General features: G+C 39.7%; 1 protein-coding gene across 1 annotated transcript in view; it reads right to left on the bottom strand.

Moving 5' to 3' along the window:
* Positions 1-4,055: 4,055 nt before the first annotated feature.
* The window catches only part of LOC147012606 (tyrosine-protein kinase-like), a 51,141-nt gene continuing 29,427 nt past the window's right edge, over positions 4,056-25,769 (bottom strand). The window contains exons 4-8 of the mRNA XM_085853628.1: positions 20,121-20,289; positions 18,710-18,868; positions 12,759-12,940; positions 12,299-12,458; positions 4,056-8,068 (exon numbers count right to left, since the gene is read on the bottom strand). Coding sequence (XP_085709754.1) covers positions 7,857-8,068; positions 12,299-12,458; positions 12,759-12,940; positions 18,710-18,868; positions 20,121-20,289 — 882 coding nt within the window. The 3' untranslated portion in view covers positions 4,056-7,856. The remainder of the gene's footprint in view (positions 8,069-12,298; positions 12,459-12,758; positions 12,941-18,709; positions 18,869-20,120; positions 20,290-25,769) is intronic.

Consider the following 25,769-nt stretch of genomic DNA (forward strand, 5'->3'; position numbering starts at 1 on the left):
CCACCGAGGGCAACCAGAACTTTTCAACTCATTCTTTCGAGCGGTTCAGGAGTACAGAGAAGTAAAACAAACACACAGACATTTTTTTGAATTCCTGGATGTTTGTTCTACCTGTCCACAGACACAGATTGACATTAGCCTCACCTGCAAGACCATCTCTTCATTCCACACAGGCCATACATCGGCCAATGTCTACCTAAAGTGGTTTGAAGGGGCCATGATAAGGCTTTTTTTAACGTCAAGTCTTGTCTTCATTGGTTGAAATACTATCTGGAGTGGTCTGGATCTGGAAATCTCAATTGGTTGAAATGGTTGAATTTTCAAATCTCACTTTATCCCATCTCATCTGCAGCTGTTTCATCCGTCCTCTCAACCACGGTACATTGAACCCTGTAGGGGGGTGGTTAACATCTAGCAGTTTGCTTTCTCAACACCGAAAGCTAACCCATCCTGACTCCTGAGGGTAACTTTAGATCACGATGTAACGCTTTCAAAACTGTGTCCATCCTGAGGCTTGCAGGAAAACACCATCTTCCTCCAACCAGTATCCTTCCAACCAACCAGTTGGTTGAACTCTCCAACCAGTTTCCTTCCTCAAACTTGGCACCTTGTCAAGTCCTTCTCTGGTGGTTGCCCCCCCCCCTCCATCTCCTCCCTTGCCTCAATATATGACATCTCTGCATATGCTGCCTGAGATATGGCAAATTTTCTTCCCTCTGCATTTGCCTCGAAATATCTTGAACCCATCCCATTCTATCCCTATGTTATGCCATCCTATATCCACTGTCCACGAGACTTTATGTCCTTATCACCTGAGTAGGTAGCAAAAGTTCTGTGCTGCCTTGACCCCACTTCGGCATCAGTGCTCATGTTCCAAAATATTGCTCTGCTGCTCTTGATTCTGCTCTGTGTGCACTGTTATTCTCTGTTTGCATCACTCTCTGTCTATCATCCTTTTGAGATCTTGCATATGCATGTAGGTCAGCAAAAAGTGACTCCCCTCCACAAGAAGGTCCTATCAGCTTCAGACCAGTAAACTTACTTTCAATTATAAGGAAAGTCATGGATTTCATCATTGCTGCTGATGTCGTGTTTCCTGTTTTCAAACATCATTATCACTGGCCATTAGTTTGGGCTCAACCGTGGATATATTAATGGTCATGCATGAACACATACATCCTCATCCACAGGGACAGAATGCATAGACATACCATAAACGTTAGGGGCCACTGGATGATGTTGAGAGGACTCTTTCTATGTAAAAACTAGAATGGTACTCGATAGAGCGCATATCTCCGCCAGGTTGAACAGTTTACATTTTGTATCCACCGTTAGGTAACATCTGGATCTATATCTGAACCAAAATCGAATTTAATTGGATTGCACCAGTCATATAACCAACTCATCCAACTAGTTTTGTCATAACTTGTCCATACATTTTTGAGATATCATGCTATATATCATTTTGGCCCTATCTCTCAATGGTGAAGAATCACTTAAAATTTTTTTTATTAGATCCGGATCTTCACCAATATCGAATCAGTTCATTGTTACACACCAACCTGTCCACTAAATTTTGTCTGAATTTGTCCGCAACATTTTGAGATATCCTGTTCGAAGACAAACAGACAGAGAGACAAACAGACAGATGGACAAACAAACAGACGGACAAACACACAGGGGTGAAAATATAACCTCTGCCCACCTTTGGTGGCAGAGGTTTAAAAAAGGGAAATAAAAATCAAACATCATCACAAAGATAAATACGTGTACTTCAGCTCTAAGACGAAAGTACATGGTCGAACTAAACTTGTCAAACTAATACTCGTACTTTCAATGAAAATCCAAAGCTTTTGCTTATACAAAAACACATCCCAATCCACAAGACCAGAACTCATGGTCATTCCAAAATGTTATCAGCAAGCCTCATAACTGACATTTTATAGTTGAATAATTTAAGTTACAGCTGGGATGATAACTATCAACATTAAATGGGAAAAACCAGCTCAGTTGTAGTCCGTGAAAAACTACAGAACTGCCCACTGCTCAATGCAGTTTCAGCTGCTCCACTGCTAACCACAGCACCAGTCAGCCTTCTACGTGCCTTTCGAACATTTTGGCAGGATCTCAACACACCTCTTGGGAGACAAGGAAACAATTGAGAAATCAATTTGATCACTCATTCAAATGTATAAGGAGCCATTCAAAAATTCCATAAAGCATTTTTTGCCCAAATCTGACATCCTCCCCCTCCCACCCCCTGTAACACTCCGTAATGCTCCATAATGCTTCAACAGACATCCCCTAACTCCGAACATATTGGGTAATGCTCGATGAAGACACCTCTCTACCCCGATTCCATACCTTAATCCCAGGATGCTATTTATCCCGTTGTTTTCTTTCAGTTACTACAAACTATATTTGAAAAAGTGAAGGCGGTACAAGTGTATTGTCAAGAAGATCAGGAAGCATTCGGAATCCCTGCAATGATGTCATCGGACGACTCGCTCGGAGTGATGTAATCGTTTCTAAATATGTTAAATTGCTTTCATTTGCAAATGGGATGAAAAGTCTGGAAAAGGCAATGATGGAATAGTCTTCGGAACTGCACAGACAATGTTGATTTTGTATTTTTTTGTAATTTACATTTCATTATTATTTTATAACACCGAAAAACATTTCTTAATAAAATCGTACAATTTAAAGGATATGAATATACATAATATAACGTCTTCTTGGGTAAGTGATGCCACTTTTTCGTTGAAACAAAGCGATTTGCATTTGTCTTTAATGTCCTGAATACGTGTATCACTAAATACTTTAGACAACAAAGTTATCATTGATTGATTTAGTGTGACGTAATGACACTGGAAGCACCCTTCCCCCCTGTAGAACTTTGTGTAATGCTTGGATATACACCCCACACCCCCCTATCACACCCATAAATTATGTAATTTTTGAATGGCCCTGAAGAAATAGGGAGGGATTTAATCATGACTTCCAGGATCACTACTCACCTCCATTCATTTGCTCCTCTTTTTCCCCACCTGTGGAACCAACTTCCACATTCTCTTCAATCTCATCCTTCCCTCCATGTCTTCAAGACAGCTGTTCACCACCATCTCAGATCATCCCCCATCCAAAGCCATGATCTTTTCTACTCCCGTTAACGCCTCCCGCCACTTCCCAAGCACCCCTTCCAAATTACCAACATTTTCTTCCTGTGAGTTTGCTTCTGTATCCATCTTGTCCATCCAATGCATCCTCCTATACCCTCATTCCTCATTCTTCCCCACATGCATTATTTGTCCAAGTTTCGCTCTATTTTGTCCCTCAACCCTGATGTCAGTATGTTCGTTCCCCCTTCCCTCTCTTTCTGCTGTTTGTTCAGTTATGTCCTGATCTTTTCTTATAGTCTAGCTCCTCTACGAGCCTGAACATTGTATACAAAAACAAATGGAATCTTGCTTTTGATGCAAGTGATGAATTCAAAGATTCTGCCTCATCACAGGTAGTGATTCTGCTTGCCCAAGGACAGACACATTTATTGTGGTCTTTGTAGAGTTAACCAAGATTTCCTTCAATCGAGTTTGCTTTCCAAGTTGGGAAAGTGATCTTTTTGGAAGCATTTGTCCCAAGTTTAGCTGCAGTTGGAATGGAATAAACCTGTGCATCGAATAAAGCAAGCATGTTTGAAAGAATTGCCAAGAGGAATCAACATCTGGTGCAAAGGAGATGATAGACCAGTAATTGAGTGCAATATCAGATTGAAGATCTTGCCAACCGATCAGACTCCTTGAAACTTGGGAAACATTCTGCTGACAGCCAACGGAGATTGAAACCTTAAAGATGACGAGGTGAGAGGAGCTTAGTGGGGCTGAAATAGAAGTAGGAAAGTTGGACATTTCCAGATTCAATAGACACAATTGTGGAGATCCAAGGTGCAAGATTCACTGATTGAGTCTGACCTGATGCCTTGTTGGCCTTGGAAACAGTGCTGCACATTGATGCAACCTCTTTACTATGTATTTTATCACAATCCATTCATCAAAAGCTTTCATCACAGTCCTTTAATCAAGAACCATAAACATTTTGCAGTGGTATTTTAAAAGGCATCATTAAAAATAGATTTGCACACAAATTTGATTCCAAAGTAATTTACACATCACATTTGATTGATAAAAGATAATTGTTGAACTTGCATCTCCTTTGGTACAAAATAAAGTTTAACGATGAGTTAGGAAAAAGAATAAGTTTGGGGCAAGATGACCCAAAATACCCTCCTCCCCCTCCCCTCGTGATTTGGGAAAATTTCACCAACATAACTTTTTTCAAACACTCTTGTTAATTTATACATGGATGAATGAGGTCGTCCGGCCACTTCATAAAATAATCAATGGCCACTAATATGTATCTGTTACCTTGTGCAATTTCAGGAAGTGGACCGACAAAATCACTGTTTTTTTTTTACCATGGCGGGATTTTACAACGGGATCCAACATTGTAGATCACATACATCTGGGGACTGGAGAGGGGAGGATCTCTTATACTGCCCCCCCCCAATCCCCACACACATTTCCAGATGGTACCTTTGCCCCAACTTACACAGAAAATTCCTGTTGGAGAAATTTTTACAAACTATTTATGACACAAACTTTCCATTAAACTTTTTGACATACCGAGTATAACATAGCATTATTGGCCAACTTGAGGTCAATGGTGCTGTCTTCCAGGTTGCTCTCTTGTATGGGATGGGATAAAAGATGTGTAAGAGAAGCATTATCATTAGGCATCAATTAGAAAGGAGAATCTTTCAGCAAGGTCTGAAACATTCACTTTAAGGTCAAACTCCACATTTCTCAAAACTTTACACATTAATACAATACATAAGTTTGGGCAATTAGAAATTTTTATACACCGATAATATGATTATGTATATATATATATATACTTTTTAATTTTATTGATGGAGCTCTATAGAGGCCAATGGAGGAGGTAAATGAACAAAATTACTGACATGGACGAGGCATTAGATGTAAGGATGAATGACGTCAGTGAGAGTTGTAAAGTTCGTAGTTAGGTATGATAGAAGACGTAAGATGGTGATTAGCCATCAGCATTAATGATTGCCCAACAGGAGTGAATGGATGCAATGAGGATATTCAATGAACTCAAGTGAGAAAAGGGGATTTTTGAAGTGGGGATTGGGGAAAAGCTTGGATTTGGCAATGTGGCTATACTAAGACTTGGAGGGGCAGAGGTCTAAGAGACACAGATATGCAATGTACAGGTCTTTTGTCTGAGACCATCCTGTCTGCATTTTTGATAACTGGGGTTAATGTCAGTGAAGAAGCTGAGCTTCTCACATGTCAACAAGTTGAAGGACGCAGTTCACTGTTTTAAAAAACCCGACTATGATAAAATTTACAAAATTGCTGGAAATATCCCCACATGCAAGTAAACAAGTTTAGGAATTAAATGAGAAAAAAAGGAGAATCTACACTGTCCTCTTCTTCTTGTACCACTACTACTACTACCACTACTACTACTACTGCTACTACTACTACTACGACTACTTAAACAGCCTCAATTATTCCCACGATCTTGTGGGAGAGGCCAAGAAGGGTTTTTGAGACACATCCTTCAAGAACGGACTGGTCAAGTCTAAGGTTTGACTAAAGGTTGCAGGAATTTCTAACTTGATCATGGTGCTGGTGATAACTTGAAAAACATTATGGAATCTAGAATACTCCAACAACGAACTTTTCCTTCAGTTGAACATCCATCCCGAGGGGCTGGCAGTTTTTGATTCAATAGCCTACCTGTGAAGCACCGATCCAACATTATATACTCGGGTCAGGAATCGGGCAAACAATTCAAAAGCAAGTGCAGCACGTAATAACCTAGCAATTCATGCAGATTGTCATCAAGTTCTCCCAAAGTCTATATACAATATACATACATAATATTTAAAAAGGGAAAGAGGAATTAATGTCAGAATAATCCACTAATATAATGTACTTTCAAAAAATAACAATTTTTGGGGTTTTGGGCAATGAGAGGTAACCATCTTGGGTACTCATACAAGTGATAATAAACTCCGGCTGCCATCAAACAGTTAAACCTTGTTGATGCAAATCGAATGCAAAGAAAGGCAGGAGACGATTCTCAAGCTGGGAATAATCCTGGCAGTAAAAGTAATATTCCTTCCTAGATTTGACAACTGAATGCTCTTTCTGATGACGACGAAGATGATGATGATGAGGTTAGATAGAGAGGTAGAGAGATGGAAATTGAGATAGAGAGAGAATAATTGGCATAGGAACTTGTCAGTCTGAATCTGCACACCTCAACTCTTTTATTCTTCGCCTCTCCCCTCTTTGGAACCGCCTTCCAGAGGCTATGCTCTCACTCTTCCCTCCTGGGCTTCCAGAAGGTAGTGCACTGCCAACTCATGTCATCCTACATCCTGATACACGATATTTATTACCCACATTAACCCTTACTCACTCCACCTCCTTACTTGTTGATTTTAGTGTTTCCTTCCCTCCTCTCTTTCTTCCTTTCATGTTCGTTAATTCCCTTGTTGGTTGTGCCCAATTGTTGCCCTGCTACTAAAAAGTCAGCTCAACCTTGCTCGTCCATGAGTTTCAATATTGAAGGGGAATGAAATGAGTAACAGAATACTAATGATAAGTCGTGAATGTTTCTCTAGGTGTGGACTAACTCTGGACGAGTCAACATTGTATTGCAGGGTGAAAATGGTTAAGCCAAGATTTTGGCCATGTTGTCAGGACACACTGGCCTATTCCTGCAAAAAACAACATCGAATCTTTAGTGCCCACCAGCAAATGCTAGCAGACAGGACACCAAGCTTAATTCCCCTCTGAATGATGGCACACTCCTTGATGCAACGCCCTGCCAGAGTCGAACTACAATGACAGTTTAAAATCCGGTCGAGAACTGAACCTGGACTGAACTGTTTAAATGTGAGTTTAGGCTACCAGTCCGAGTGATGAAACCATGGGCAATAAAATAGGAATTATGGGAGAAAATGTTTGACAGGGTAGTGCAGAGGAAGTTCACCTAACTTTGAGCTGTCTAGACTGTAATCGATTCCCAACGCAACTATAAACTGTTGGAATGGTGTTTCGCAGGCAGGGCATTGCTTCACAAAGTGTGCTGTCCCTTGGATGTACGTTTAAGATAGGGACCCCTCCACCAGGATTGGTTGGTGGATGGGTGTAAATGATCCCATGACGTCTGTAAACAAACGTAGATGAGGTATTCCTGGCACCTGTAGAAAATAAATGTCAAATTCCTTACCTAATCTACATGGAACACTGCGCAAGCGATATATAGTCAAGCACTCCACCAGAAATAATATCCTCGGGTCGAACTTGCAATCGACTCCTGACCCAATAAACATATGACGTGATAGGATGTGATGTGATATGACGATGGGTAAAAAATAAACAAAGAAAACAAAACAAGCATAAAACAGGCAATCTAAGTGAATGAGTTGACAAGCCCAATCATTCTCGCCTTAAAGGGGATGAACCATTCTTGTGGTGGGATGAGTCAACAAAGAAGAGAATGGCATTTGTAGGTTGACGTCACAATCTCTCAAAGTGCTAAAAAAAAGACTGCGTAATGACAGAACTGTGGAATCGTCAACACTCGTATTTCAGAGTGGGATTCTAAGAATCTGCTCTCTGAAGTCAAAAACCTGTTTTCAATTCACTGACATTCATTACCTGTTACGCACTTCATGGTATTTAAACAGGTTTGTCGAAACCTTAACTGAAAACTCAAAAACAAAATGAAAGTTCAGTGGCACTGCAGCAAAAGATGCTCTACATCTGTTCTGATGTGTTTAAATAGTCCGTGGTATCCATCATGAAGAATTCCTCGAGTTGCCACTTGAGGGTATCGAAGGTTGGCCGATTATTCGGGTCGAAATCCCAACACTTCAGCATGTGGGAATGCAGTAGTTCAGGACATTGAGGCGGGCAAGGCAGTCGGTATCCAATGGTTAGCTGCTGCATAACCTGCCCATGAGTCATACCTGTTGGATTGAAAATTAAATTGAAGAAATGCATCATAGAACATCAATTTCAGAGGATTAACTTAATATCTCCTACCCGAGAGATGATTATATATGAGCCAGTTAAAAAAAAAAACTTTAGAAAACTGTTCATTATGGCCAACACCAATCCTATGAATTTGTTTTCATGATCAAAGTGAATATCCAGCTCTGTTCAATAAAATTTTCTAAACTTTGGTTGCACAACAGAAAACAAGTGTTCAAGACTGTAGTCATGTATTTTGTAACTTGTGAAAACTTATTGCTAAGCAACCACGGACACTGGTGAAAAACAAAAGATGACTGACAACAAAGCGACTCTTTTTTTGTATACATATACTGAAGTGGAGGCTCGTGTAAGAGCTCGTATTAGAACACTGACCGTATCAGGATGCAACAGGACAAAAGGAACAGTGGAGAGAGGGGGAGGGCACAACAACAGCAAAGCTGAAGGCCAAGATAGAGGTAGACTTGGATAAACAATAGGTGGGGGAGGAATGGGGGGCAGGAGAGGATGCACAGGGTGGACAAGATGGCTACATAAGGAAACTCTCAGGAGAGAAAACTGGACATTTGGAAGGAGTGATTGGAGTGGGGTGGGGGGAAGGTGTGGTTTACGAGGGTCAAAAATATAATTGTTGTGGATTGGTGACTGAGATGATGGTGCACAACTGTCTTGAAGACCTGGAGGGAAGAAGAAGGTCAAACAGAATGTGGAATTTGGTTCCACAGGTGGGGAAAAGAGGTACGAATGAGTGGATGTGAGCAGTTATCCTGGATTTAGGTAGTTTCCCCAGAAGGGGGTTGATGGTGGACCTTGTGTGCTCTGAAGAAACCTGCAGGGAGTGGGGGACAAAGCATTGAAAGAGCAGAGGGGGCAAGACCAGAAAGGAGGTGATAAAAGACAAAGACCACTGACCTGTCTGCGATGGTGAAGTGATAGGCCCACTTGGCACTTTCAAATGAATTTTAGACAGGATTCTGAAGGAGTGACTTCAAGTGAATGAATTCTAAGTTTAAACATGAGAGTTCATGCAATTTTAATCCACTTTGTGGCAAAAGGGTCCTGTTTGGAGCATTTAGGGCCCAATCCATCCATCCATACAATGGGACCATACTCTGTGCAGAGCATTGGTGCTGCTTAAGCAGTCTAATTGGTGATTGGGCACAATCCTGGACAGGTCACCATTCCGACACAGGACACCAGCAAGCTCGCACTCATTTTGCCGACCTCAGAAGGATGATGGGCAGAGTGAACCCCACCTGGTATTAATTCAACAGCCAAGTGGGATTTGAACTCAGGATCCTTGGATCCCAATTGGATCCCAAACCCACCACCTAACCATGAAGCCAACACCAGGCACCTGGAGTAATTGATTAGGTGAGAGCGAATTGGTTATTCCCTCCAACCACAGGTGAAAGATGTGATTGGGTCTTTGTTTTTCATTTATATATTGACTGCTTTTAACATTTGCATGTGGTACATGCTTAGGAGCCTCCATGGTATGCATCTCTGTCTGCGCTGTCGCTGATGATTTGCCAAGAAGCGAAGAAACTGGTCCAGTGGATGAGGGTGTGTGTAGCATTGGGATTCTCATGTGTGTACTATTTGTGAATGACTTCATATTTGTGGAGGAACTCTGGGAAAGGTTTTGAAACAGCAAAGGGCTAACCTTGTGTAGCTCTTCATGGTTGCGTTATGCAGCTTGCATGGTAGGAATATATACACAGTATATATAGAATGCAGAATATACATATATAGAAGATATACACACAAATATATATATATATATATATATATATATATATATATATATATATATATATATATATATATATATATATATATATATATATATAATGCTCCCGAAGAGTACTTGGCTGAATTGGGAATTGATTTCTTAATAATTTTTTCGTTGCCCAATTTGAACGAAACTTGATACTGCACACCGAACGAGAATGGTGAGCAATGTGGGCAAAATTTTTTGCGCTATCATTTACCGTTTTGGCTGTATTTCTGGAACATACATACATACATACATACATACATACAAGATTAGAGTTTTAGTAACATATATATATATATATATATATATATATATATATATATATATATATATATATACATACATATATATTTATCGATATCTATTTAAGCCAGTGGGAAACAAGTTTTGTACAGTTAAAAAGGTACTTCTGGCTGAAGTTGTCATCTTCAGTTGATTGAGATTATGAAAGATACAGAAACACCCACTGCAAACAAGCATTGTCAAACCCACTGCAAACAAGCATTGTCAACTGACTGCAACTAAGGATGGAAGTACCTTTTTAACTGTAACTGGAAATATGTAATTTGACGCTAATGTGTCGATGGATATGCTCAGCCTGCATTCGATATAAACCTACTGTTAGGTTTGACCTCAGTTGGGGGTCACTTGAAAAAGGTAACAGGAGAGACAGCACATAAGAGAAAAGAGAGACCACATCAACTGCTTACAACTCAAGTTATGATCTGCAAAAAGATTTTCCAAGAGCATGAAAACCAAAATTGAATCAGTCCATATTTGTATTATATTCCATACTTGTGCCAAGCTCGGTTGAGATTCTTCAATGGCTCACAAGTTATTGAAGTAACAAAATGATTTTAAATTATAGGGCACATGCCCTTTGACCTTTGATCTGTTGAACCCAAAATGTAATCAATTCATCTTTGCGTTACATTCTACACTTGTGCCAGATTTATTTGAATCCTGATTGTACTTTGGCTGTGTGAGGTGTGCATCCTCAGCTTTGTTGCAATGTTTTGATTTTATTTTTTAAACCTTTTTTTTTATTCAAAAAGGCAGTCTCACCAGGCTAGTGGTCCCCAAAGTGATTGAAAGGCCATGCATTCTAGCCTTGTGGGCTGGGATACATTTGTTTGTTGGACCATGCGCTTTGACCTTTGGCCTGAAATGCATGCATATAGTAGATTGACAATCTTTGTTGTGCTGTGTACTTTGGTCATGGGGTAGAAGTACATGACCTCAGCTTTGTTACAATGCCCGATTTTTTTTAACTTCTATTAAACTAAAAAGGCACTGCCATAAGGTGCCAAGTGAGCCAGAAATGCAAATGTGGATTTAGTCGCAAGTGGTGGGCTGTTAAAGGTCACAGGAAGTACATATGGCTTTATTAGCCGATCCACCATCAGGGCGAGACGGACTGGTTTTATAATCGCTTCAGTGTTTCTTTATTTTGGCCGCTTACATTTTTGAGATATTTTCATCAAACCTTCATTCTGAGAATATTGAGAACACCGATTCATAAATTTTACATTTTTTTTTTTAGCTGTTGTTTTCGTCAAGTTCAGTTTGAGTACAAAGCGGATACGGACGGGCTTTGAAATTTTGAGATGATTTATCGTTCAATTCCGCATTTGAGGCCAAAATAAAACCAATTGCAGTCTCACTGAAAATATGCATAACTTTTACGAGTTGTATTAATTTGAATTTCAACAAAGGCTTTTAAACATGACTTTTAGCAAGCAGATGGAAAATAATATTCTTCCTTACAAAGTCTCTGCTTGAGTATGTTCAAGTTGAACTTAAGTGGGATTATAATAAATGTGGAATTGAAACTAGGAAGGACACTAGAGCATGATATCTCTAAGCCAGTATTTCTCAGCTGGATTTACATGGTGACCCACCAGTCTTGGTATTCGGTTTCCGCGTCCCCCCCCTGTTATTCCAACAACAGTTTGAAAAACAAAAACCCAGGAATGGGGATTTTGAAAAAACCCATTTTCCTGGGGAAACCCAGATGGGGAAAACTAGGCTGGGCCCATTAGTGCTAACCCTGTCATCTGTGACCATCTGAACAAAAAGGCTGGAATCCAGGCCATTTTTATTTCCTTTCTGCATATAACATGTCAATTTGGGGACTAGTCTGAGTCAGAGAACATCACAGCCTGCTCTCAACATTGATCAGCCTGTTTCTGTCTTTAGTTTTGATCATTACTAAGCTTCAGAATGCAAGTTCACATTGGTAAGTCATTGGGAACATCAGTAGGATTTGAGTTACTACTTAGCGTGGACAGCTCGCAGCTCTCCCCCCTCTCCCCGGAAACCCACTTGTGACCCAATGTTTGAGAAACACTACTCTCCACCATCCTGTTATATTATTATTTAAAACAAGGACATTTTCATGCAAAAGACATCGACAGAAACCCACCTGTGTATGGAAGTGCTGCGAAAGTAAATATTTCATGGAGAAGAATCCCGAATGACCAAACGTCTGACTTGATGCTGTACACGTGCGGTGGCTTGGCTGCCTCAGGAGCCGTCCAACGAACGGGAAATTTCCCCAAGTTTTCTTCCCTAAAAACTTTTTCCTTGAATGACAGGAAAAGTAAAATGAAATGCAGTCTTGTGGAACTTAATATTATTAATCCTCTCATCTCAGAAGGTACACCAGATCAGGGTTTTTTTTTTAAAGAAGGGAAATGTGTGCTCATTTGATTACAGGTGACATTGATTTCAAAGCAAAACAATGACTAAATAATTATGTACCTTTACATACAAGTCCTGTGCCAGATAAACGTAACTCCTCCAAACACTTGTTCAGATGATTATCTGATAAATAAATAAAAAAACACCCTGAAAAGTAGACTCACAAAACTATAATATCTCACCTGCAGAAATCTAGCCAAGCCAAAGTCAGCCACCTTGCATAATTTTGCATCAGACACCAAAATATTCCTTGCCGCAAGGTCACGGTGAACGTAATTCTGACTTTCCAGATATGCCATTCCTGAGGCCACCTGTGACGCCATTTCCACCATCTGCGGGACCTGGAGTAATTTTCCTTCAGGCCCTGAAACCAAGAGGTCACAATCAGATCTTACAATAGCTATTGTCCCCAGGCTTTTTGAAAAAGAAAAAAAAAAACAGGGAGATATTGTAATTGACGTCATCTGTTTGTCTGTCGGTCCATTTGTCCGTCTGTCAAGCTGTCTCCTCCTTTACATTTGAGCAAAAATTCACCAAGCTTGGTGGTTATGAATACCACATGGCAAGACTATAATTTTAAACATTTAAAAAAATGAAACTGTATTTGCAATCAACATTGGGGGACGCATGAAATATGTAACGATTATATGGATTTGATCTCCGGTTCATGCCTCAGGGGGTGGTGACTTGAGGTCAAAAACTGATTATTTTTTAATCAAAATTTGATATTGGGCCATTCCTGGTGGCGCACCATCAACTTTGCTCCGGTTAAATCTCATTTTTTTAATGTACACAATGCTTATGGAAGAGCAGGAAGGTAATGTAACATCGAGAACAAAAGTAATGTACAGGCATGGGACAACAGGTGTAAATAGCAAGAAAGAAAATGAATGATGAAAGGAAGGAGCTGAGAGGAAAGGGAAGGAACAACCAATGAGTAAGAGCTTGGATATGAGAGGGTTAATGAGGGTAGAAAAGATCATAGGTACAGATGGAGGATGACATGATATGGTGGTGTGTAAGCACCTTGTCAGTTACATATTACCACTTGAGGTATTAGGTATGATGATGAGTTATATCATATTCTTCAAGGAGAATTTGTGCTGCCAAAGCAGTTTTTTGCGATGGGTTATGCTGGGTGGTTTGCTATTGCTTTACCAGTCATCAATCGTGGCAGGAATGAGTAATTTGTTCAAGGTGCCGGCGATAGCTCAACATCCCTTTACGAAGGACACCGTGTGATATTTAATGCCAACAACTAATGCTAACTGACAAGACACTCAGTTTAACATCCATCCGAGGAATGACACACACACACACACACACACACACACACACACACACACATTGATGTATTGCCCTGCCTCCACAATACCAGAGTGACAGTTTATAGCTGGGCTGAGATTTGAATCCAGGCTGTGCAGCTCAGAGGTTAGTGTGCATACTTCTAGGCCATTAGTTCCCAACCTATGGTCCACTGACCACTTGTGGTCTGCGAGTAAATGTCAGGTGGTTTGTAAGTTTCTCCAAAAAAAAAGTTATGTTTCAGGTTGCATATGTTTACTCAATAAACGCAGGTCGTTCAATTTACCTCCTCGACTTCCATCAACTGAAAAAAAAAAAAATATATATATATATATATATATATATATATATATATATATATATATATATATATATATATATATATATATATATATATGTTCCTTCCGGTGCTGTTCTCCATCTGCTCGCTTTTGATGCAATTCTAAGCGGATCATTCAAAGCAGCCATTTTAACCAAAACGGATACAAATATTAACTTTCCGTTCGTGTTCAACAATGACGTCTATCACAGTATTACGTCACAGTATTACGTCATATCCTGTACAATGTGCAATCATTTTCAACTTTCGAGCTATAACCCACCTAACTCGTCTTCATATTTCCAGAGTGCATTAAAAAAATAAAAAATAATGACTGGTTCGACTCGGTGAGCAGTGAGCACGGTGTGCATTGTGAAATGGAGAGATTTCTTACACGAGCGAGTGGTAGTGGGGACCAGCCTGGGCCTATGACTGGAAGAGGAATCTCATCAGACTCCTTCAAAGAAAAGAAAGCCTCCATGTCGGAATTATAATGCAAAATATTTAGCTTTGGGATTTACATTTACTGGATCCGAGGATGAACCAATGTCACAGTGCGTTATTTGTAAGGAGGGATTGTCAAACGAAGCACTTAAACCTGTGAAATTGCATCGCCATTTATCTACAAAGCATCCGGAATGTGAAAAGAAGCCATTGGAGTTTTTTCAACAGAAGAAATGGGAACTCTGCCATCAGGAGTTTTCAATGTGTAAAATGAGAACTGTACTTAATAGTGGTTTGAAAGCGTCTTTCCTGATTTCACTGAGGATTGCAAAATCCAAAAAATTGCAAAACAGTTCGGGAAGATCTTGTGATGCCCTGTGTGAGGGGTGTGTGTCCATGTTTATTTGGCTTCAAAGCAGTTAAAAAAAAGAGAGAAAAAGTTGTCTCCGTTCCAATTTTCAAATAATACTTTCTCGTTACATTCAAGACACGTCACTTGATATAGAAGAGCAATTTGTTCAACGTCTTCGAGGTAAGAGATTCACCGTTCAACTCGATGAATCCACAGAGTTGCTGGTTGAGCTCAATTACAATTTTTTGTTTTTTTAGTTTTAAAATGTGAAAAAGGAGGTAAGTGGTCCATTGGAAAGATATAGACACCAATGTGGTCTGTATATTGTAAAAGGTTGGGAACCACTGTCCAGGCATTGGTGCTAGTCACTATTTGAAGTATGCAAAACAATATCCTAACTATAAGGGCACTCAGTAGAGGGCATACCTAATTGCCCCACAATGCCTAATTTACGAGAACATATCGCGCACAATATATTTTTGAAATATGCTATATATCGTTTTTGGCCCTGCCTCTCAATGGTGAATAATCACGTTGAAAATTAAATAATTCTAGTATCCAGATCCAGAGTCGGACCTTCACCAAAATCAAACCAATCAAACGAATGCAGATTCAGATCTTCACCAAAATCGAATCAATTTGTCCTTGTCAAACACCAAACGTGCCCCCCCCCCAAGTTTCATCCTAATCCATCCACAACTTTTTGAGATATCATGCTATATATCATTTTTGGCCCTATCTCTCAATGGTGGTCACTTAAAAAATTCTAGTAGTCGGATCTGGATCTTCACCAAAATCTAATAATTTCGTCCTTGTCACACACCCATACTGCCCACTAAATTTGATCCGGATCTGTCTATAAATTTTTGAGATATCTTGCACACAAACAAACAAACAAACAAACAAGAAATATGTCATGCATAGCACGACACTTGTAAAATCTATAAAACAAATTTGACGTAAAAAAATAATTTGTGGTTGAATTCAATGACCAAATATGCAACTCCTCTTCAAATCCCAAGTCAATTGGATGAAAATTGACAATTTTAAAAATTTGGCCGATGTAGACGTTTTGGCCTATGTTGACCTCAAAAATAATTGGTGGTTGAATTCAGTGACCTGATTTGCAAATCCTCTTCAAATTTCATGTGAATGGGATGAAAATTGAAGATTTTAGAAATCCCAGCTTAGTTGTTGACTTTTGGCCTATGTTGACCTTTTGGTCTATACTGACCTCAAAAATAATTGGTGGTTGAATTCAGTGACCTGATTTGCAAATGGTCTTCAAATTTCAAGTCAATCAGATGAAAATTGTGAGGATTTTAGAAATACCACCTAAGTTGTTGACCTTTTGGCTTATGTTTACCTTTTGGCTGATGTTGACCTCAAAAATAATTGGTGGTTGAATTAAGTGACCTGAAATATAAATTGTCTTCAAATTTCAAATCAATCAGATGAAAATTGACAATTTTAGAAAGTTGACCTCAAGATGACCTTTGACCTCAAAATTAATAGGCTTCTCAGTTGAGAATACCTCTACAACTTGCTGAAGTTTCATGAAGATCGGTTTTAAATTGTGACCTGTGGGCGATTGACAGACATACAAACAAACAGACAGAGCAACAAAATCGATTGACCAATATACTTGAAAAATCTTCGATTTTGCACATAACCTCCTTCACCTTCGGTGGTGGAGCTAATAAATTGAACGATTGAGGTCTCCCTGATGCAGCACCCTCTTCCACGTCAGATTTTTAAACTTTCATGGTTTAGTGCTTGTTAATTTTGACATACCTTTTGCATTCTGCCAAATGTTCATGATCGTAATACAGCTCTAGCTCAGTGGCCTAGCAAGATCATTGAGAGTGAGTGTAACCAATTGCAATGTGTACCTTGTACCTCTTTCTGCTGTGGAGTTGTGGTGGGATGAGATAGGCAGCTTCAAAAGATGTTTCATATTTTCGTCATATTTGATCAATACGTCAATTGATTCATGTAAGGTTAACACTCGTAAAGAAACAACAACAACAACAACAACAACAACAACAACAACAACAACAACAACAACAGCAAGTCCTCTGACCCTTGAGTCAGGATGACCTTAGTAAACATCATGACAAAATGCTCTGACACATTCAAACATCATTCCATCCTCATGCATCCTTATGGTTATATGAAAACAGTTCAGCATTCCACTTCTGGGGCCATTCAGGGATGCCCTTTGTGCAAAAAGGTATATATTTTTGCCAAATAATTCCATGCCTGGTGTTGGCTTAATGGTTCGGGTGGTGGGGTCTGGGATCCTTGGATCCTGAGTTCAAATCCCATTGGCTGTTGAATTAATATCAGGTGGGGTTGAGTGCCCGTCATCCCTCTGAGGTTGGCAAAATGAGTACGAGCTTGCTGGTATCCTGTGTCGGAATTGTGACCCCTCCAGGATTGTTCCTAATCGCCAAGGAGACAGCTTAGGCAGCACCAACGCTCTGCACAGAGTGTGGTCCCAATAGATGGATGGACTATTCCCAGTTGCACGAAAGTTCAACAAAACAAGAAATATTTATTACAACAACGAGTGAGGTCATTCATTTGAAGTTCTTTCCGCTTGCATCAGATGGAATGAACAACCTGACTGGGGTGGGTCTCTCTTCACGATACAAAAAAAAATAAAAAATTAATATATCATCGAGTTGTTCAAGAATGATACAGATATGGGAGAAGAGGCCTAATATACGAGAAATTAAGAGGTTACTTGCTCTTTTTCTTTCAAAATAGGAATACCATTTGGATTGAAAACCGTAGAGTTGTATACATTTCAAACTTACCAGTGACAAAGGAGGAGATATTTCATTGTTAAAGAATGGTCTTTATGTATGGACATATAACTATTTTAAGGGACGGTCCAATATGCTTACTTTGGCAGATTGGGAGTGTACAAAATGGAAAGGTCGCAAGAGTGTAAACCTTAATGGATAGGAAAGGGGAAATGACAAATTATGGCTGCACTTCCATCTCCAAGGACTGGTGTAAAAATCAGGATTAGATGGACACAGGAAAATGATTCTGTACAGTTGAGAGAAAAGTTGGAATAAAAGGAGTGCGTGGTTGATTGAACCTGTGGCCCTTTTAGAGTGCCGATCAGTTGCTAGCTATAATAGGAGGTGTAACAGCAAATTTCAAAAGGTGCTTTTGAATGGTAAAAGAGAAAAAAATATGCAACAATGGATGAGTGGGCTTAGGAAGCCTGGCTCAATGGGGGGTGAGAGGTACTCCGCTTCATTTCTAGCAAGGTCCAATGCCTTTTATTCATCTTGAAGATGGGAAGTAGAGGTCTCCATAATCTTTAGAGGTCTCGTAAGTGCCGTCGTGGTGTTTCTATTAGGCAAACAAATCTGTTGTATCCATCTCCTCTCAGCACCAGATTTTTGAGCAGCCATGGGACTCGACCTCACACAAGTGAGGACAGTGCAACAAGGCTTCAATGCAACCCATTCCCAAAAAAGGCTAATCCAGAGCATGGGAAGTTAGGGTTAGCCTTTTGATAAATCATTTGGATTTTCAATACTCTTTTAAAATATTAATATCTTGATAAGAATTCCCTCCTCTGTGGTATCAATCCGATTGGAGGCATTCATGCGAGTGAAGTATTCAGGCAGATTACATTGACCAAATCCCCACCACGAAGGTATGAATAAGAGCCGAAGGTCGCTACATACGTTTCAGATAATCGTGTAGACTCCCGTTCTTCATGATCTCTGTTATAATATAGATCGGTTCCTCCAGGCTGCATATCGCATAAAGTTGGATCAAGTTTTTGTGACGAAGCTTCTTCATCATTTGTGCCTCCTGTAGGAAATCGTTTTTATCCATGTTACCTGCAAACGACAGGACAAACGTAAGTTTAAAAAACAAGAATGGTGACTTAAGCACATGATAGACAAAAAATACTTCCTTCATCCTCCATGGATGTGGGGACAAGACAATCACTCAATATCAATAAGTGCTCGAGTCCTGGTTACTTGTGCCAGAAGTACTGGTCGTGAGAAAGGGTGTGATCTGGATTGCCTCCCTACCAGTACTTGGTGTTACACCCAAGATCATGGTGTTGGATTACAACACCAAATACTACGGTGTGTGTCCTTGAACCCTCAAATATGAGCCAAAAGTGATGTCTGGCTAAAATCATGAGCCCTGTGTTACCCAACGGAAGGTGAGTAACACAGGGCTAATGGTGGGTAACACGGATGACACAGGTTCAACACTGCAAAAAGTGATGAACCCAGGTGAAACTGACCAAAGCATGATGACTGTAGCTTTAAACACATTACACAAGGAGGCCTCTATGAGTACATATTCCTCAAGCAAAAATTGAAGAATTAATACCTCCTCCATCGTCCCTAACCCCCAAATGCCCCAAATGTCGCCCTTTCCTCCCCTTCTCTTACTCTTTCTTTTCTCCCAACCTTCTTCACATCAACCACCCCTTTCACATTGCTTTTCCCAACCTCCCTACAATAACATGTACATATCCTTCTTCTTCTTCTTTCGGCTGCTCCCATTCGAGGTCGCCACAGCGGATCATCCGTATGATCCGCATAGTGATTTGGCACATGTTTTACGCCGGATGCCCTTCCTGACGCAACCCTGGTCGCCTCTTACGACACAGGGAAATGGTACACCTATTTTAACCGGGGTATACACCGGCCCAGTACACTGGTACTCATTTCGCCGACCTCGGAAGGATGACAGGCTGAGTCAACCCCCTGGTGTATTAATTAAGTGGCCCAACGGGGCTTGAACTCAGGACCTTTTGGATCCCAAGCCGCTGCCCTAACCACTGCGCCAACACCAGGCTGTGATAACATGTATATATATATATATATATATATATATATATATATATATATATATATATATATATATATATATATATATATATATATATATATATATATATATATATATATATATATATATATATATATATATATATATATATATATATATATATATATATATGGATGTCCATATATTAACCGATTTCGAATTTATATTTATCGATTTACTTCTACTTACCCTTCTTTCAGACAAAATATTTAGCATTTGAAAGGCCCCAAACATGCTTACCTCCTTTGAGAGTTTTCACTGCGACATGCGTGGAGTTATTCCAGAGGCCTTCCCAGACCTCACCATAATTTCCTGCTCCGATGATCTTCTCCATTTTTATTGATGACCTGTCAATCTCCCAGTGGTCCACTGTGTCATAGGAAAGTCCAACAGTACTTGGAACATCGATCTGTAAAGATAAATGACCAAAAGTGTGTAAATGAGTTGGATGTTGTGGGAAAGTTGGATGTTGTTGACTCCCAGTTCATTCTAAGGGGTGGGGACTTAGGGTCACTGGGGTCAAACGGTACTTAGATTAGTAATAGCCATTCGGCTTGGGAAGGCCTTACTGGTCAGATGACATGGCAACTTGAGATTTCTGTGTTTCCCAAGTTCTGACAAGACTAGTTTATTCTGCCCTTTATACTTGTATTTTGTGCACTTCATGAATTGGAGCCTTCACTGGCCATTTGTGTTGATATAACAGGAAGTGATGTAACAGGAAGTGATGTAACAGGTAGTGACATCTCAGTGGGCCTGACATTTTGGTGCATTCATGTCTATCCCTTACAACCCTCATTGTTACATTAACGAAAGTATCGCCTGCAGTCAGTATAAAAATATCATTTCACAGTTCATCTTGTTATAACACGAAGCTTTTTGCATATTTAGTATTCGAAACGTTGTTATTAAGTATGCTGAACTTGCATTACTGGTTTGGTCGGCCTCACCTGCTATCCAGTGTCGTCAGCCAGAGCTGGCACTTTATTATATCATGTGGCCTTCTCCTTCACAACAGCAGAGTGTTGATATATTTATAGTACATGCATATTATCTTTTGTTATGCATTTCTGTATTGAATACAGCTTTCAGCTAAGCTTGTCGCTCATGCAGTACGCTGTATGTATTTGTGCTTGTGCTTACAGGTCAGGTCAGGTATGGGAGCATGCGCCAGAGCAGCGCGTCGCTGTGTACACTTTCTGCTGGTACTCCAGGACCCTCCATCTGGCCATCCCCCAGGCAGATGTCTGGCCCAGCCCCATCTCCTTGAGATGCCGATCAAGCTGCTGCAATCATGAAGAACGTGGTCGGCCCATTGGCCTCCTCGACTCAGGAGACTCCCTCGATGAGAGAATCTGGTGAGCAGGATCAGCGTCAGGAAAACGAGCCACATGTCCATACAGCCGCAGCATGATGCTCATGGACTATGCAGGCAACAAACCTCATTTGAGTCTCTCTCATTAATCGCTCATTGGACACAAAGTCCGACCAGCGATAGCCAACGATTCTCCAAAGAGACCTGGTACCAAAGGAATTAAGTCTTTGTCTCAGATCCCTGGGCAGAGTCCAAGTCTCACATCCATAGAGCAATACTGGAAGCACCAAGGACCTGAAGACTCCGACTTTTGTCCTTCCGCACAGGTACCGGCAGTGCCACACCCCATTATCCAGTGAATCCATGACTCCCCAGGCCCAACCCAGACGTATATTGACCTCTGACTCACAGCCAGCAGAGAAATGAATATCACTGCCAAGGTCAGTGAATCTCTCCACGACCTCAACATCCTCACCACAAACAGACACACACAGGACAGCAGCATCCAAGATGTCATTGAAAGCCTGGATCTTAGTTTTGACCCAGGAAACTTGTAATCCCAGTGGCTCCGACCCGTCATTCAGCACCCCGAGGGTCTCCAAAAGGATGTCTAAAGTCTCCTCGAAGATGACTGCATCATCAGCGAAATCAAGGTCAGAGTTCTTGACATTCCCAAACGATGCACCACAGCCTGATCTCTCTGACATCCTCCCTAGAATCCAGTCCATACATCCTCCCTAGAATCCAGTCCATACAAGTGCTAAAAAGTGTGGGGGCTAGTACACACCCATGATGAACTCCAGTAACAACTGTAAATAAGTCAGAGAGGTACCACAACATCTCACAGCACTCTCAGTACCAGAGTAGAGTTCAGACATCAGATCGATTAGTTTTGGTGGCACCCCACGAAGACCGAGAATTCTCCAGAGGGCATCCCAATGCCATCCAGAGGGCATCCAGAGGGCATTCCCTGAATCGAACACTTGACAGAGATCAACATAGGCTGCAAGCAGCCCCTGCCGAAACTCTTGTCTGCGTTTGGTGAGGACCACAATTGATTGGAGGGTCAGCAACAGGGATTGTAACACCCCTGACGTCCAACTCGACAGCTGCTGGATCAGCCTGGTACAACCGCTCAAAGTAACCGGCCCAGCAGGCCTTCACTTCGGACTCCTCTGTCAAGAGCCCACCACCATCTGCTCTAACTACAGTACACCGAGGGATGGGCTTGGATGAACGCAATGCGCGAATTCCCCTGCAAGCAAGACGAGAATCACTTGACCACAGGTGATGCTCTACCCTCTCACAGAGTCCTTGCACATGGGCCTCCTTGTCCACGCTTAGCACATGGACAGTTTTACGCCTCAGCTCCCTGAACAGCTCAGCTCTGCCTTTCAGCCTGGCCCTGCGACTTTGGTCAATGGTGACTCTGTGACTCTGCGACTCTGTGCTTACAGCTGGCAGTCATTGCAACAAACATCGAGAGCCTTGTTAGTAAAGGTGCTGTATTTTACACCGCTCCTTCCCAATTCCATATGTAGGTGATGCATAACGTCATCGCTGGGCACCAAAGGAAGGAAGTATTCAGTTTTCACTCCGTTTTCTTGTTTGTTTGTTTGTCCAGGCGATATCCCAGCCATCCTTTGAGCTTGGAAGCTGAAATTTGGAGACAAAAGTGAAAATGTTCTTGGGCAAAAACGATATTTTTTGTTTTTTGATTCATCAATTGATTGATTAATTACTTAATTATCATCGATTAATTAATTAATTAATCAATTTCTCTTCTGGGCAATATCTCAGGCACCTTTTGAGCTGGGAAGCTGATATTTGGACACGACAGTGAACAATGATTTGGCAATAAAGGGTATTATTGATTCAATGATGAATCAATTAATCGATTAATTATTAATTTTTCCATTAATTACTTGATTTTCAAAAAGTTACAGATTCGGATGAAACAGTGGTGGTTTCGGTATGCTATCAGCCACTTGATTAAGAAATTAATTATTTTACGATCATTATTTATTTATTTTAATGATGTAATTAATCATTTAATCAATCAATTATTGTACACTGCTCCCTCCCAATTCTGACTCCATGCGCTGCAATGCGGCATCGCCGGGTGCTGAAGGCTGGAGGATTGTTTTATATTTATTTGGCATGGGGGCGGTCAACTTTGTATTGGTTCTTGTTTTGTATCTTTTTCAGTTTCACTCCCTATTCATTGACTTCATGCCTGTGTGGCTTCAATAAAACACCAAAGTTACGAGGTTATTCCGTGACTCCCATGTTGTTCTTGAACAGAGTTATCGTTGGCTGTCTGTCTAAATATGTACAGTACACTAGTGTTTGTGATATTGTGGAAGAAAAATAATTATATTCATGTACTCTCAATTATAATTGTTGCTGGTGCTTTATACATTTAATTTTTATGCTATAAGTCGAATTGGCTGTCAGTTATGTTTCCCTTTACCCAAGAGTCTTTGACCTAAATATTGATAGAAGGAATGTCTTAAAATGAAACAGGGTGATCTGGATGATAACACTGCAACTTTTGCCATGATTATGTCAATCTCTTTCACCCAGTGGACACGTATTGCAGTTTGAGTTATTTTGCCTAATGCTCATCATACCCCTCCACTCCCTTCAAAGTATATGTGTATATATATATATATATATATATATATGTATATGTATATATATATATATATATATATACATATACATATATATATATATATATATATATATGTATATGTATGTATATATATATATATATATGTATATGTATGTATATATATATATATATATGTATATGTATGTATATATATATATATATATATATATATATATATATATATATATGTATATATATATATATATGTATATATATATATATATATATATATATATATATATATATATATATATATATATATATATATATATATATATATATATATATATATATATATATATATATATATATATATATATATATATATATATCAGGAAATGTAAGCTTAGTTTATTGCAAATCATTGTGGATGTTGACATCTCAGTGTTTTGGACTCCGTGGTACCGCGCAATAAATGTTCTTTGATGAAATCTACTTTTCGGTGTGGACAGCGGATTATTTGTTTATTGCAAATTGAGTAATATATTGGCCGAGTCGGTGAACAACAAATTGCACAACAACATCATCAATATCATGGTGGCAGGATTGACCAGCCAAACTGTCTTTTGCCCTCTCTGCCATTGAAAAGCCTGGAAAATGTAGAAACTCCACCATTGCTGGCTTTAATTGACTAACAATCAGCTCGACTAGCAGCATGCCACCAAATTCAGCACAAATGGTCCAATTGCAAGAATGAGATGAAACACATTATACATCATGTTCACAAATCACTATAAATATTTTCTCGACTTGATCCAGAATAAAGATACTGTGTTCCTTTCGTTCAGTCAAAACTGTTGTCGGACTTAAGTATGTTATTAACCTGAACTTTAAATACAATCTTATGATGTTAGTTTCACAATGTCGAGGTTTCTATCGAAAACTCAAAAAATAATTCTGCAATTCATTCATCAACCATCTATCATATATCATCATCAATCGGCCTTGAGTTGAATAATAAATACAGAGTTCCCAACAAAATATCCTCCACAAGACATGGCAAATCTTCTGCCGTTGCACTGGCATTATGCGCTCGACTGTCGATGTATGAGATGTGTTGTCTTTCACAACTATGAAAACCATCTTTTGGATACCATAACACCAATTCCAAGACTGCTCCTGTTTATGCTGAAAACAATCTCCCACAAGTTTCATTCTTCTGGATCTGATGTTGTCATTTACGTAGCAGTGTAATGTACCATAGAGTTCTGCATTGGTTATATGTAAAGACCAGTGAATGTTTAGGAATTATCTCAGCAATCGTATGTAGTGCCCTTCAAGTTAATTTTCTAAAAGCATGGTCAATGTCCCTGTGTGTACACCATAGAAAGGTACAGATTCTATGGTGGCCTTGAATATGTTGATATTTTTGTTTCTTGATAGTATTTATTCTCATTTTTATTCTCATTTATTTATTCTATAAATATTATTTATTTATTCTTGATTATTTATTCTCATTATATTTGTGTGGTGTTATACTGCCCAAGCTAATGATATGCTTCAATTTATATCATCTGAGCTTCATATTTCTGACAGACCCCATGTTATTGGGAGTTTGTATCGTCTTTTGTTACCTTTCCATTTAAAGTGATCATAAGAGTGATCACATCTTCACTTCCATTTATCCTGATGTATTTTGTCTGAGCTGAATTCATTTGTAAGCTGCCATTGCCAGCTTGAGATTCAACTTTATGTAACAATAATTGCCATTATTTTCAGCAGTTGTGAATCAAAGAAAATGTCATGAGTAAAACTATTGAAGTGATTGATAACCTCAGCAGATTATCTTCTGCTACATCGAGGTTGAATGATTAATCCAAGCTCTTGTTCTGCAGCCATTGTCATGACAGAGTCAAATGCTATTATAAATCCAAATAGAGAAAAAGTGTCTCCTTCT

This window comes from Eptatretus burgeri, chromosome 14, assembly GCF_056783735.1.
Source record: "Eptatretus burgeri isolate ZD-2024b chromosome 14, Ebu_testis_v1, whole genome shotgun sequence".
In the NCBI taxonomy this organism is placed as follows: domain Eukaryota; kingdom Metazoa; phylum Chordata; class Myxini; order Myxiniformes; family Myxinidae; genus Eptatretus; species Eptatretus burgeri.